Below are 13,881 nucleotides of genomic sequence, written 5' to 3' on the forward strand. Positions count from 1 at the left end.
ACCAAAAGAAACCTGAGACTTATATTTCATCAGGTTATGAACTCCAGTTCCCATCTAAATAACTTAAAGAACATCCTTATTCCCCCTAAAATTGCAAGAAAATCATTCACTTCTTGTCTCAATGAGAAGGCTGCAACATATCAGAGCCCCATTACCCTTTGATTATTGCACTCACAGAATGCAGGCCATAGAGTTATGCAGGCCTGCTTGTGTTCCTATAGTCTCTAAGAAGAGTGGAATGGGGGTAAAGCTTTCCCCTATCATGCCCTTCTCCCAAGGAAGTCTACAGGTAAGGTTCTGGGTATACACTGAGAATGTTACTCTCTTACATAAAGCTTATAGTCAGAGCTGGCTTAAGCTTGCCTATGACCAGCTCCTATAGTTATCTCCCTAAAGGCTTAGACTTCATGGGGACACACTGAGGTCCAGACCTGTCCCCTTCCCTCTCTCCATCAATATGCATTCCCCCAATGTTTGTGCTCCTGTCATCTCTCTTGTGCATAGTTGACCTGATTAACTCCAAATGCTACATTAGTTATTATCAGTCTTACTTGCGTCATCATTATTAATAGTCTGTCTGCCTGTCTGTCCATCATGTTACAGCAGATGACTGTCTACAAGTCTTGTCCTGCTTCAGGTTCCAGCCTATCCAAAGGTTTTTTTTTTGTGCAAGCATTTTCCCATTGCAGTATTATTTGAGAATCAAAGTTGGGTCTCTGTAAATATAATTATAAAGTATGGCTTTAACCTGTTCTGTATCTTATGGTGTCATGAGATAACTTGTGTTGTGATTTGACGCCATATAGTAACAAAAAGTTGGTTGCTTCATTGAAGTGTAGGACCTTTAATTATACTAAGGCATGTGTAAGTGGTTGTGTTGCTACTTTTATTCAGTTGAAATGATCTCAATTTGTTGATTAATATCAACTGAAATATAAAATACTTGTTGACACAGTGCGTCTGAACAGAAAATGGTAGTATGATTAAAAGAAAGGCAGATGCAAAATAAAAGAATCAGTTCATAAGGTGGGGGACACAAAAGCATATTTTGATAAATGAAATTAAGAGAAGTGAGAACACATCAAGACTCGGGCCTTTTAGGATCACAAGGCTGTTGTTTAGTCTGGTTAGTAGTCAGTTTATTCTACCATGTGTATTTCTAAAAGCTTGCCGGTCTGAGTTGGAAGACAGCAACACACCAGAGCTAGGGTTTTCTTTCCTGAATACACATCAATGGTAATGAGGGGCGACTGTGGCTCCAGCTCCTGCAGCAACATGTCCGATGTGTCCTTGGGCAAGACACTTTGCTCTTGCTGCCTCATCAGCAGCGTATGAATGGGATTAGTTACTTCTGATGGTCTCACTACTACCCTCAGTGTGTGAATGAGTAGGTGTGACATGCAGATTAAAAGTGCTTTGAGTAGTAAAGAACTATACAAGCTCAAGTCCATTTACCATCACCATTTAATGTTATAACAATAACATTTTGAAGGACATGACACGAAATGTAAGCTAAATGATAGCTCAGTATAACAGACTGAGGTTTGAGTTTCAGCAAACAGACTGTAACTGCACCTGCAATACCTGTGCTTACGTTCACAGTGTTCTGAGAATCCTCTCAGAGAACTCCAGGTAAGGTTAGAAAATGAATAATAATGCATTTTATTTATGGCCGTCTTTCATGTCACTCAAGGTCAACTTACAGACACGGCAGTAAAAACACAAGACACAATCAACTACATAAAAAAACAGAAAAACAAAAACAGAAAAATCCTCGCTTAAGAGTTAATTAGGTATATTCTCAGAGCAACTAATTTTTATATAAATGAGGAGGCGTGGTTGACCCCGTTGCTATGACAAACTTTATCTTAAGCTGTTATTGGTTGCTCCAAATAATTGAGAAAAGAAGTGCTCTCTTAGTGATGATGGACATAGAAGGAGAGTGAAATCTATTGGCGCCATCATAAAATATAATCAGACATTAATTAACATCTCTGTTGAATATAAAGCCATACTATTAATATAACCACGTCCACTTGTCACAGCAGGCTCTTTACATGCTGAGGGTTACATCAGTATAAAGGGCCTTAATGCACCTGTGGAGAAAACCTGCATGTCTCACTTTGTACTGAAAAGGCTGAGATGGACTGAAATGTCTGCATAAACAGTTTTGTATGTTCAGGCCCACTATGATTCAATAAGAATATTCTTCATTCAGTATTGGTGCAAAAAAAAAAAGATTTGCACAATGGGCATGCAATAATCTTTGAAAAGAGCTAAACTTAGACACACTGATATCACTAACCAATGGTGAGAGCATAAAGAAGGTGGTGACAGAGGCATGTGGATGTTTTTCATGAAAGACGTGTATTTTGATATCCTACCTTTTTTCAAATGTTTTTTTCCCCATGTAGTGGTGTTTATGTAGTTTATTTTCTCATGTTGTTTTTTTAATGTGTTTTTGAGTGTGTTTGGTCGCTACCTTGGCCACATCTCGAGATTTTTTTACTCTCGGTGGGACTTCCAAGTAAAGAAAATAACAAAGTAACCTCCTCCCATGCTGATGGTTACATTTATTTGCTCATGTTTATTTTCAATGCTGGCAATTCTAGTATTAATGAGGCTGTGGCAGGGCTGTAGTTTGCGTGATTCACTGATGATTGACGGCTGTGACAGACCCACGCCATCACTGCTGCACTGTTGCATTCTTCCAGTTGCTAAATATCTTTATGTTGTGAATACTTCAGTTTTTGTTGTTGCATTGGGTGGTAGTGATCTAAAGAGATCTACCACAAACATGATCCCTGCACGATCCAAGCTGTTGCACTTCATTCATTCACTGTCATTCAGTGTTTGGAGAACATTTCCTATATCTCACCGTTTTCCAGCCATTTTCTCCTCTGCTTGAGAAAATCTTAAAAGTCCTCCTCACTACTCCTCCAACAGATTTTCACCCGAGGAGCTCTGAAAAAGGCTAGGATGCTTTGTGAATAACTTTCTTTACCTGGATCTAGTTTGAACTTTAAGGGGAAACTATTTGAAAAGGTCATGATTCTAAGCATTTTCATTTCTTCACCAAGAGAAACTAATTACACCAGAAAGCTTTATGAATATGGCCCCTGATATCTAGTTTCCCTGTAGCCCTTATTATGCGTCATCATTTTCCTAAAACCTTTTTTAAAATAAAATCACAAACTGTGTTTTTTGGAAAGAGTTATTTGTAGGTGTTGATTAGCATTCTGTCATGTTTAATGTGGGTGTTAATAAGAAGTGATGCATGTCCACCATGAGAAGTAGAGCCTGAGGCATGTGTGTAGATATTTGCACCAGAAAAGGTAGTGGCTGTGTTGTGTGGTAATGCTGGGTCAGTATGTTGGGAGTTCAAAAGGCTTCCTGGGTGAGAGCAGTAACATTTAACCCACACTGCTGGTAGAAACTGTAGGAGTACTTCAATAAACATTCCAGTATATTTATCTAATACACGGGGTGGATAGAGCGCCTTTCATTAAGTGAGATTAAATCACATCAAATCCTTTAGCTACATGTCCCCGAGCCAAAAGCCACCCCCCGTCCCCCCCTGCTTTAAAAATAGACAAATACATTTCAGAAAAGATTTCCTCTTTTGTTGGTGGTGGCTTGACAACCTGTTTTAATGTTCTAGCAGCATGACTCAGATGTCACAGCATATGGGGACGAGAGGACGTAGAAGGGGATGATTTTGGACGTTGCCCTTTTCCTGATTCCACATCCACCTCCTCTTCACCAGCTCGCGACATGTTCTGAAGCAGTGCTGCTTTGCACCCGTCAGGGCCTATCACCGGTGACGATGGGTGGAATATGGCACCATGGGAGCAAACGTGACAGCCGAGAGCTCTGCTGGACAGCATCTCACTTGTAGTAAAAACAGGATGACATCAAGTCCAAAGCAGAAACTACAAAAGCCACCCTTGTGATCTCTCATCTCTCTTCCACTAGAGCTTTGGCAGCAGAGAGGCTCAAACAGGAAAGGAAAGGAGTCTTGAGGAAGATCCAGTTCATAAATTAGATTTATTTTGATATAGTATGTAGGTATTCCAAATGTTTATCACTTCCTAACCAAACTCACATGTTTTCTTCAGGAAAACCCTGCACGCCTGAAGCACCATGGTTTTGTTTCTTGTATGTATAGTTAAATATATACTCTCTGCTTACAGTAAACCATACTGTATAGAAGTATTACACACATATCCCTCTTTGCATTTATCTATGCATATGTTTTTCTTTTCACCATGCATAGGTTTCTCAAACCTGAAGTACAGGCACTGTATTTATCCTCGTCTCATCTGCAAAGAAAAAAAAGCGTCTAGATTCAGATGTTCAATGCTTTCCCTTCTACGTGTTTTTGGCAATTGTCCAATGAGAAAGAAAATGTTTTCACTTAAAATACTTTCAGAAAAAAAGATGAAGAGCTCATTTGACAGACATTTCAAGAACAGGCAATATAACCATTAGAAGATTCAACCCATGCACATGACAAAAAGAAAAGTTTTGGGAGTCAGGCTTAGAGCCCTTGAGTCTGAGGAATTTAGAGTCACTCTGTGGCTCTTTGTTGGACATCTTAATAGATCTGTATGCACATCTGCTAAAAGTTACCGTAGAGCTAAAGTACAACGAAGGCAGACAGGGTGCTTTCTTGGTTTGAAAAACATTGAGTCCATTGGTTTGGCGCAACAACACTTTACAGACGACCTTGAGAGAACAAACATGAATGAAAGTGTGTGTGAAGAAAAAAACTCAATTTGTTGTCGGTTTGGAACTTCTGCTCTGACTTGCAGTTACAAAACTTGTCTTTGGCAAATGAAATTCACTGATAGTCTTACAGGTATACATTCTGATATAGAAAAGAACAATCCTTTCAAAGTAGGCTGTAACTTAACAGTTGTGCTATTCCTTTAAGGTGCTCTGTGTCACATTTCAAACCAGTATGTAAATGTCATTATAAATAAATAGGACAAAGACTAATCTCTTTTTAACACCACATGGCGCTCATTTTTCTCAAACATTTGAACCACTCTGTCACAACTGACACGGCTACTTTTCCTCATGCATCATACTGTTTACTGAAAAAAGACTAACATGTCTGAGTTCATTATTCTCTCTGCGTTTCTTACGATCTCTCGTCTGCCATCGTCAAGCTCACTTTTCAACAAATGTGAGCCGCATGTGAGACGCAGATCTGCATCATGATGGGGTTTATGTAACTAAGTCTTACAACCATACTCCTTAAAGTTTAGTGTGCTAATCAATGGTTAACTGATGTACAAGTGATACACATAGCACCTTAAATCTACATTCTCCTGTCTCTCACTCATTCTTTCACTTAAACATGTGTGCACAAACACACACATACACACACACAATTGACATCAACTAGTCAGTGCTGAGCACAGTTTAAACATGCATTAATTCCACTTGTTTCCTGTTAATTACTGTTACACTCCCTCATGCAGTTCATATCTCAAGCACGTGATCGTGACAGCAGGAGATAACTCTCTTTTCTCTAGCCCTCTTTTAAAGGGAAGGATTTAAAAAAAAAAATAAAACAAATAAAACAAAGATCTGGGCTTCAACAAATCAGAAAAATAATTGCTTTGATATTTGCCTTTTACATATCATATATTTAGAGGAGTAAATTATAATTCAATTCCTATGCAAAAGAAAACGTTCATTCCTCTCATGTAAGGAAAGTGAGTGTCGTCTTTCCCTTTTCCACCGACTCACAGATCCAATGAGAGGAGCAGTACTGGCATGTAACAAAACAAAACAAGGCAAAACAGATGTATAGGAAAAAATACTTTAGTCACATTACAGCATTTCCTCATAGAAGAGCAGGTATGCCTGAGAATTAAGTACCCTGGACTCTGGTACCGTCTGAACCGTGGTATCACTGATGTACACCCACTGACCCTGGGGGCTGCTCCCTATATCCCGCGCAGCTGAAACACACAAATACAATCAGTGTTAATGTCACCGGACAAAGAGAATCGTTTCAGAAAATAAAGCTTACTCATACATACTACAAAAAACTAGAAGACACTACCGCCTTTGTGGGTGCTTTGTTATTCAGTTATAAGTCTGTCAGAACTCAGATAAGGTAAACAATGTCTATTGTACAGGTTTAGTTGTCACAGGTCATCTCCACAACAACAACAAAGCCAAAAGATATTTACTAATATATTTAGCTATCAAACAAATGAGATGGAGGGAGCCAAACAAGCAAGAGACATTTAAAACATTTGTTGAAACATTTGTTGAAACATCTGCGCTTTTCTTTGAGACAGAGGATCAGAAGTTGTACTTGAATCAAGCTGGATGTACGCTGGCTGCATCAGAGTCCACTGAATCACTTCAGAGATTTAAAGAGCAAAGGAGTTAGGACTACTGTTTTAAGAGTTAGAACTTTGTTCCAGTACTGCTCTGCTGATCTTAGCAAGACAACATCTTGTGGGGACGGGCAAAGCAGAAAATAAAACTCTATAGAACAAAAAGTTCCCTTTTCATGCTGTCTGTTTTCAAGAAGACACTTTAAGGTGAAAGATGCAAAAGTACTGACCACTGTTGTTAACAGCAAACTAACACACAGAATAGGAAAAAAAAGGAGCCTAACCTTGACCTGACAGGTTCCTGTGGTGCTGTTCTGTTTTTCTCTGGGGAGAGCGCACTTTTACATACGCAGTGTAGTGTCCGCCCCGCATTGAGCCACTGTGCTCAACAATCCCGTACAGGCTGTAGAGGACACGCTCACCCGCAGCCAGATTCTTTCAAAGACAGGACAGAAGAGAGGAATATGAGGATCAGGTAAAAAGTAAAAGTATAGAGCTAGTGGTCCAGGAAAAAAACTACTAAAGATATTCATTACATACAGAATGACTGAAGCAAATAACCACAGACAAATATTTAGTTTTACATGAAAAGCATTGGTTAATATAAAAGAGAGTTTGAAAACCTTGCATTCATAAAACGTTTGACATTTTTATTAGTGGTAATTTAATTTCAAGCTCACAGAATGTTTGGCCATTTCTCATAAATTTCATGATACCTTGCAGGATGCTGAGCAGAATGGAGCCAGATCCAAGATGAGTGGAAAGTCAACATGGCGGTTCACTTTTCTTAAGTTCATTCCTGCCTTAAAACAAGAAAACAGAACCATGGGACATTAACATTTAGGCCCAAAGACACATTCTCTGATTATGACAAATGTAGAAACATCATAGACTACTGCCTCAAATGCAATACCATACTGTCTTCATTGTAAAACACAGGGCTGGAAAAGGCAGAGTGTGAGTCGGCTCACCTGATGGAAGCGTTTAAGATGCAATGTGATGACAGGAGGCAGCGAGGTGATCAGCATTTGCTTCCTCGCGCTGGTGTACATTTTTTCCACTTTCTTGTCTGTGTCATAAGAGCAACAAAAAGAAAACAAAGAAATATTAAAACATGAACTCTGTTTTACTCGATTTAAAATATCAAAGATGTCATGAAAATAGTTGAAGTGATTATGACAAACATAGAATAGCAAATATTGGAATTCATCTTGTATAGCCCTGTTCTAGTCTTCTGACTACTCAGAGCACTTTTACATCGCAGGTCACACCTACACATTCACACACTGATGCAGAGGTTGCTGTGTAAAGTGTCCATCAGAATAACTAATCCATTCTTACACATAGGACAAGGCTTAAAGGCTCACATAACAGTCAACAGTCTATAAAGTTAAAAAAGCAAATAATCAGTTACTTACAAACTCAGTTTCAAATGCATGTTTTTAATATTGTGAATGAAGTACTGACTACTTGCAGAGCATTGCTATCCTGCAGTCTACATTGTATTTGGATGGTTACTGAAACTGAAAAAGTGGATACAGTCCCACCAAAATATATTTTTATGATTAACTAAATGAAAAGTGAGTTTAGAGTGCTGACAACACACACAAGAGCGTGATATTTAGAAGGAGATCATTATTTTAAGGGTGGCGTCAGCTTGTAATGAAATTAAAAAATCCCCGACAATAATACAAATTATGACGTAATGTAGTCATTTTGGACAATACAAAGATTATTTGATCTCAAAGCTCTCACCTGCTGAGCTGCTCTTGCGCAGCTGTTTTTGTCTGCGTTCAGTGCAGCTCTCACACAGCAGCTTGTTGTTGCCCATTAGCAGCTCCACAGAGGTGAACTGATGAAGGCAGGACTGGATGGAGCACTCCTTGGAGCTGGGCGTGTAACTGTGGGACAACACCTGAAAGGCTCCCTGGTGGTGTTGATGATGGAGGTTATCTCGTGTCTGTGTCTCTCCCAGCTCCTCCTGAGAACAGTGAGTGGAAGGAGAGCAGTCGCCAGAAGTGAACCCGAGGTTCACTTTAGTCACTGCAGTAACTAGCTGCTCCACAGCGCCACCTTGCCTCGTTGACGATGACAAAGATGAGGAGGAGGCAGAGACAGGCGTGGGATATGGAGTGAGAGTAGAAGTGGACATGTGCCCGTGGCTGTGGCCTGAGGACGAGATGCGCGGGGCCCACTCGCTCTCTGAGGCCTCACTATCAGCGTCATTACTGCTGTCCTGTGCACCAGAGTCTCTTTCACTGCCATCTGATAGGCTGCCAGCAACAGCCATCTTGCAAACTGAGACACCACGGGCTGATCCACCAGCTACACCCTCCTCCTCTGGCCGCTCCACACCGCAGCCGGCTCCCTTCTCCTCCACAGAGCTTGAGGACCTCCTGCTCTGCTGATTCTGGGTGAAAAACAACAGACACATAAGACCCTTTCAGAGAGGCAGGTTTCTAGTTTTTCACACAGGGCCCCCAATTAAATGTTTTACACAGCTCAAATGAACAAACCTGGCTAATATCTACTTTTCAATTGGTATACATTAAAACAGTCACAAATATACATTTCAAATGCGGGGGACTCACATAGTTCACATATGCAATTATACCTGTCCACTTAGCTTCCTATTGTTTCTGTTGACAGGATGGGGTGCAGAAAGAACCTGGTCGCTGTGAGGCATGTGGATGTCCTGCTCCCGGCTGCCCTTCCCCAGTCTGCCAGGGTTGGATGGTTTCGATATCTTAGCAGAAAAAAAAATCAAACTTCATTCATTATTAATTGAAACCAAAAACAATATGATTATCTTAAGGTAAAGGTGTTCTACGGCGAGCTGAAAAATTTACAAAAACACATTGTTGCTTACTTCTTCAGTTATGTTTACTGTGTGTAAGTTATGATCATCACCCTGTCAAACCATTCTTATGAAATATAGAAATATCTCACCCTCTCCTCTATGATGGGTAAAGAAATGTCTATGAAAGCCTCCTTCACTGTGGAGATCTGAAAGAGAGATCACATCTTTATCAGCACATACATTCATATACATTAAGGCTGCTTTTTCAAGACTTCAATCTAGCATTGAAGGCTTTGATAAGATAAATACATTTTATTTACAAGTTGTTGTTTTTTCGGTTTAAAGGCTGTGATCTCCAACTGGAAGATGGATATTTGAGAAAAGAAAAAAAAAAAAAAACACTGAAATTTAAAGGGCCAATCTTTATTTAAAACCTTTTCTTTTGTGTTAAGTGGGGAAACTGCAGACCTTGTTTAGAACTGACTTCATGACACTAACTTTAGAGTTCCTTCACCCCAAAGTGGGAAGCTTATGGGTCTCATTGCAACAAGACACCCGGGACCCGCGCTTTTAACTTGATCAATTTGTCATGGTTAGTTGATTCACACATTTAACACTCTATGATATTAAATGGTAAAAGTATTGTTGAACTTCTGATAGAAATCAGTTGAACTAAATTCTAAATGACTCATCACCACCTACTGTCTACCTTCAAAACTTTCAAAGCCTTTTCGGTTTTTAATGAAGTTACATTCATCTAATTGTTACACACCCGCTGCTCTCTATCTGCAAGGATATTCTTTATTTGAAGGGAAACATTTTCCATGAGTATAACAGTCTGCCACATTATGACTGATGGACAATGCCTTTGTTTCTAGAAATCTGTTGGTCTTCCTGCTGTACTTGTTCAGAGCACTAGCAAAATCAAAAATGAAACAAAAGGAATGTTACATCACAGTGTTCACTGGATTACATATTTATGTCTTAATGCAAGTTTGGATGAAGAACTTGTGAACTTCAGTTCTTTTTTCCTGTAGTGCTTCACCCACATACACTCACATGCTCACACTCTTCACACATTATTGTGCTGGTCAGCTCGCCTACGAAGATGCGGTCCACAAAGTTCATCCTCACACCCTCCTTTCCATACGCTGGTAGAAAAGGGAAACAGTTTTCACGGTAAAGCTTTGAAAAATCCCTTAAATCTGTAACCTACTTTACCAGATGAGTAACTTAACTGTACTTCCATTAACCACCACAAGATGGGACTATTGATCTTAGCCATCTATAAACCGCAATGAACATAAGAACCTTTGACTTGACGTTTGGTGTCCTCGTCTGCGGTCTTCTCCGTGGGATTATTGAAAGCCTTCAAAATTCCTGCTTTCACTCTCTGCAAACAACAAACACAAAATGATACAACATTACAGACAACGTGTGATGGCCCTGGATGCAAACTGAATTCATTACATTTGAATACAATTAACTCAAGGTTTCTGTCTTGACTTGTCTCTATTATATCCATTAGTGAAATATCCAAATCTAGCCAACAGCTCAGTTTGACAGGTTTACCTATTACAAGCATCATTAGTGTAAAATAATTATTGTGCTTGTCTAAAAATGTTAACATTTAAATGTCTTAATGAACTGTACATGTTTGTGTGTGTGTCTAAGATCTTCATGGGCTCCTCTTATTGAAGGTGACACGGTCAGTGAGTGTGTTGGTGAGAGAGCTGTGAAGAGGCACAGGCACAGCCACAGTGAAGCACCAATCAATAGATAATTGGCCATGGTCTATGTCTGCAGCCGAGACCAGTCAGCCCCCATTGTCCCGGCACCCACGCACTGGACTGGCTATTTAGGTCAAAAAGTCCTGTTAATCCCTGCCTGGCCAGTCTGCATCCCACTCAGTCTACACAGTCAAACCAGAATGGTGCTCTCCTACTAATTAATTACCAGTAACCCCCACCCTCACTCCCTCCAAAATGTAACAGCGTGCACAGTCCCACACAGGATGGGCAGTGGGAGGGGTAGATAGGGGGTGCAGAGGGTTGCTGGTAAAAGGGTGCAGGGGTGGAAACTAAACTGAAGATGTGGCAAAGAAGGACAGTCCATGCCCTGAGAGAGTAATACCTACCGTCTCAGCTAATTGGTGATAATTGAGTGAAGCCAAATTAGCATATTCAGAGCCCTGATACTAATGGCCGATAAACACAAACACTTAGGGCCTCTAAAAGCTTGGTGACAGCCACTACAGAGACACCAGTTTCCCTCACTAATTCATACAAAACTCAAACAACATACTCTACAACAGAATAGTGCGCTTGCATTGTTATAGTATTTAGAAGCTACTCAAATGTGTCTTTTCAAACTGGACTTAACTTATCCAGGTAAACTAGGTGTACAAGAAAGAAAAAAAAGTCTGCCTTATGTTTGCCCTGTGTTTGAAGAAGGAATAATTACTACACTTCTGAAACAAATTGTATCTTTATTCAAAAATAGCAACTGGTCTTACTGTTCACATTTATTTTAAACATCACTTTACAATGCAGGCTAAAATGCCACTGTATCTCTGAATGTTCTTTGCGTTTTAAATTAGATTCTGAGTGAATGAATATCCCCCCTTTACCTCCCTGATTGGATTGGGAAATAGGCTGATGAGGGTATGTGGGTGTGTGTGTGTGTGTGTGTGTCTATGTTTTTAGGAGGGGGCCATGGGTGACCCTCAAGCACAATGGGACGGCCCTGGAGCTCATTCAGCAGCTGTGGGTTTCCCAAGAACACACAATGATGCCGGTCGTGCCACTTGCAAGTCCCCTAAGTGGCACAACTGTCAGTGTTCACAAGTTTGAATGGGAGCATGGGAGCTCAGCCTGCGGCTCCGACCTGGCTCTGTGGCTGACCACTAAACACACCCGCTAACTTCTTCTCCTTGGTTCATGTAGCCACTGGTGGGGCCACGGGGGGCAGCTTGGTGCTGCAAAGGGCTGCTGTGGGGTCTCCTAATTGCCCCTGCAAAAGGGTTTGGGGGTTCTCTGCCAAAAACATGGCACCATAAGATTAAAACACAAAGGTGGAAAAACAAGTAGAAGCGAATGGGTACACAGCCAGCCACAAACACACCGTTGAGTGTCTTACGTTATTACTGATAAGTAAGATTTCTACCAAAATGAATAAGGAAATATCCTCAACAAATTGAGGGTAAAAGAGGCCAGAGACAGAAAATACTTTGGCACTGTGGTAACTAGAGCTAAATAATATTTTAAGAATGCTAAAATATTCAAGGTGAAAATTTTGTTTGGGATGTTTATGAGGTTGAATGTTTTTAATTTTTCGAGAGTCTTGGGGCATTTTTCTCTATCCAGAGAGTAAGCTGCCTGAAAGGGTGATGATTAGAGAACGATGATGGTTTGTTAGCATTGCAATACCTCAAAATTGAATTCCTCCATTTTTGGCAAAATCCGACTGAGCTTATATTCAGGGTGTCCTTACATTTTACAAACCATCTTCTGCCAGATCCTCCAAAGCCATTTGTAAAGAAATGTCATTTAACAGAAGTATGAGGCGTACTTTGTGCCAATTGAAGGACTTTGTTTAGTATCAAAAATAAAAACTTTGAAAGAGCATGACAAAAGATCATCAACAAACATGACTCGATGTTCTCAAAGCCATTTTAAGACGTCAAATACAGGTGTAAGTGAATATTTGTAAGCTTACTTTAGTTTCCTCAACTCGTATGGAGTCCAGTAAGTAGTGCAGGAGCTCCTGGCTGTCTTGTTGTTGGTATCCCTTGAAGCGTGGAGCCCTGGAAAGTAAGTAAATATAATATCACATTTATTATATTCTTGACTGTGCACACAGAGACACTTTCATTGCCCAAAAATGTCATAAATACAATGATATTTATTTGCATTTTGTTGACTGTTGTCAGTTCTGGACATAAATCCCAGAGCAGTTAAAGGGGAGCCTCTCCTTGGGTCTGTCCCCTAGCCATCTACTGTATGATGAGGCAGATGTGAGGACAGATGCCAGGGGCAGATGGGCAGCCAAGGCTAGAGCCACTACAACCTGTTGGGCCGAGCCAGCCACATAACCACAGGACAGGTTGGTCTGACAGGCATAGCCCACGCTGAGAGGCCAAATTATGATTTGGCATCAGTCGAATGATGAGGATGTTTCGGAGGCTGAAGAGCTGGGTTGGAGGTTTAATTGTTCTGTGGAGGTATATCACTTGTATCCATGTTTTAAAGCAGTACTTTTAGCCTCCATATGGTGTAGAAATAAAGATTTCATGTCATATTAAATAGGCAAACACTCACTCTTTATATTTAAAAATGAATAGTTTAAATATTTTTCTATTCCAGTGAAAAACATATGATTCATATGAAAAACAAAACATATTCACTCAAATCACCCTTCAAGCGCTATATAAGCTCAAGTCCATTTAACATTTACCATTCTGAGGCAAACCAACATGTGGCCAAAAAAATGGAAGCCAAAGGTGAGAAGAGATAGCCAACCACCTGCCCTCAACATAGGTAATAACCAGGAGGTCTGGAGGAACCTGATGGCACCACTCCCAACCACCCATTTCTAATAACGGACATGATGTGTGTCTTATTTGCCCTTGAAGTGCAGACAAATGGGGAATAGCGGGTGAAGGGGTGAGGATGGTAGAGAGCACATGTGTCAGCAAGCCTTAGAAACTAATAGCATGTG

General features: G+C 40.3%; 1 protein-coding gene across 2 annotated transcripts in view; it reads right to left on the reverse strand.

The window, feature by feature from the left end:
- Positions 1 to 4,028: 4,028 nt before the first annotated feature.
- Positions 4,029 to 13,881, reverse strand: part of usp45 (ubiquitin specific peptidase 45) — a 32,523-nt gene continuing 22,670 nt past the window's right edge. For both annotated transcript variants that reach the window (XM_020634184.2, XM_020634178.3), the window contains exons 9-18: positions 12,880 to 12,967; positions 10,474 to 10,555; positions 10,222 to 10,313; positions 9,312 to 9,368; positions 8,977 to 9,108; positions 8,118 to 8,772; positions 7,334 to 7,431; positions 7,079 to 7,165; positions 6,647 to 6,797; positions 4,029 to 5,975 (exon numbers count right to left, since the gene is read on the reverse strand). In XM_020634184.2, coding sequence (XP_020489840.1) covers positions 5,845 to 5,975; positions 6,647 to 6,797; positions 7,079 to 7,165; positions 7,334 to 7,431; positions 8,118 to 8,772; positions 8,977 to 9,108; positions 9,312 to 9,368; positions 10,222 to 10,313; positions 10,474 to 10,555; positions 12,880 to 12,967 — 1,573 coding nt within the window. In that variant the 3' untranslated portion in view covers positions 4,029 to 5,844. The remainder of the gene's footprint in view (positions 5,976 to 6,646; positions 6,798 to 7,078; positions 7,166 to 7,333; positions 7,432 to 8,117; positions 8,773 to 8,976; positions 9,109 to 9,311; positions 9,369 to 10,221; positions 10,314 to 10,473; positions 10,556 to 12,879; positions 12,968 to 13,881) is intronic.

The sequence above is a fragment of the Labrus bergylta genome, chromosome 8, assembly GCF_963930695.1.
Source record: "Labrus bergylta chromosome 8, fLabBer1.1, whole genome shotgun sequence".
NCBI lineage: Eukaryota > Metazoa > Chordata > Actinopteri > Labriformes > Labridae > Labrus > Labrus bergylta.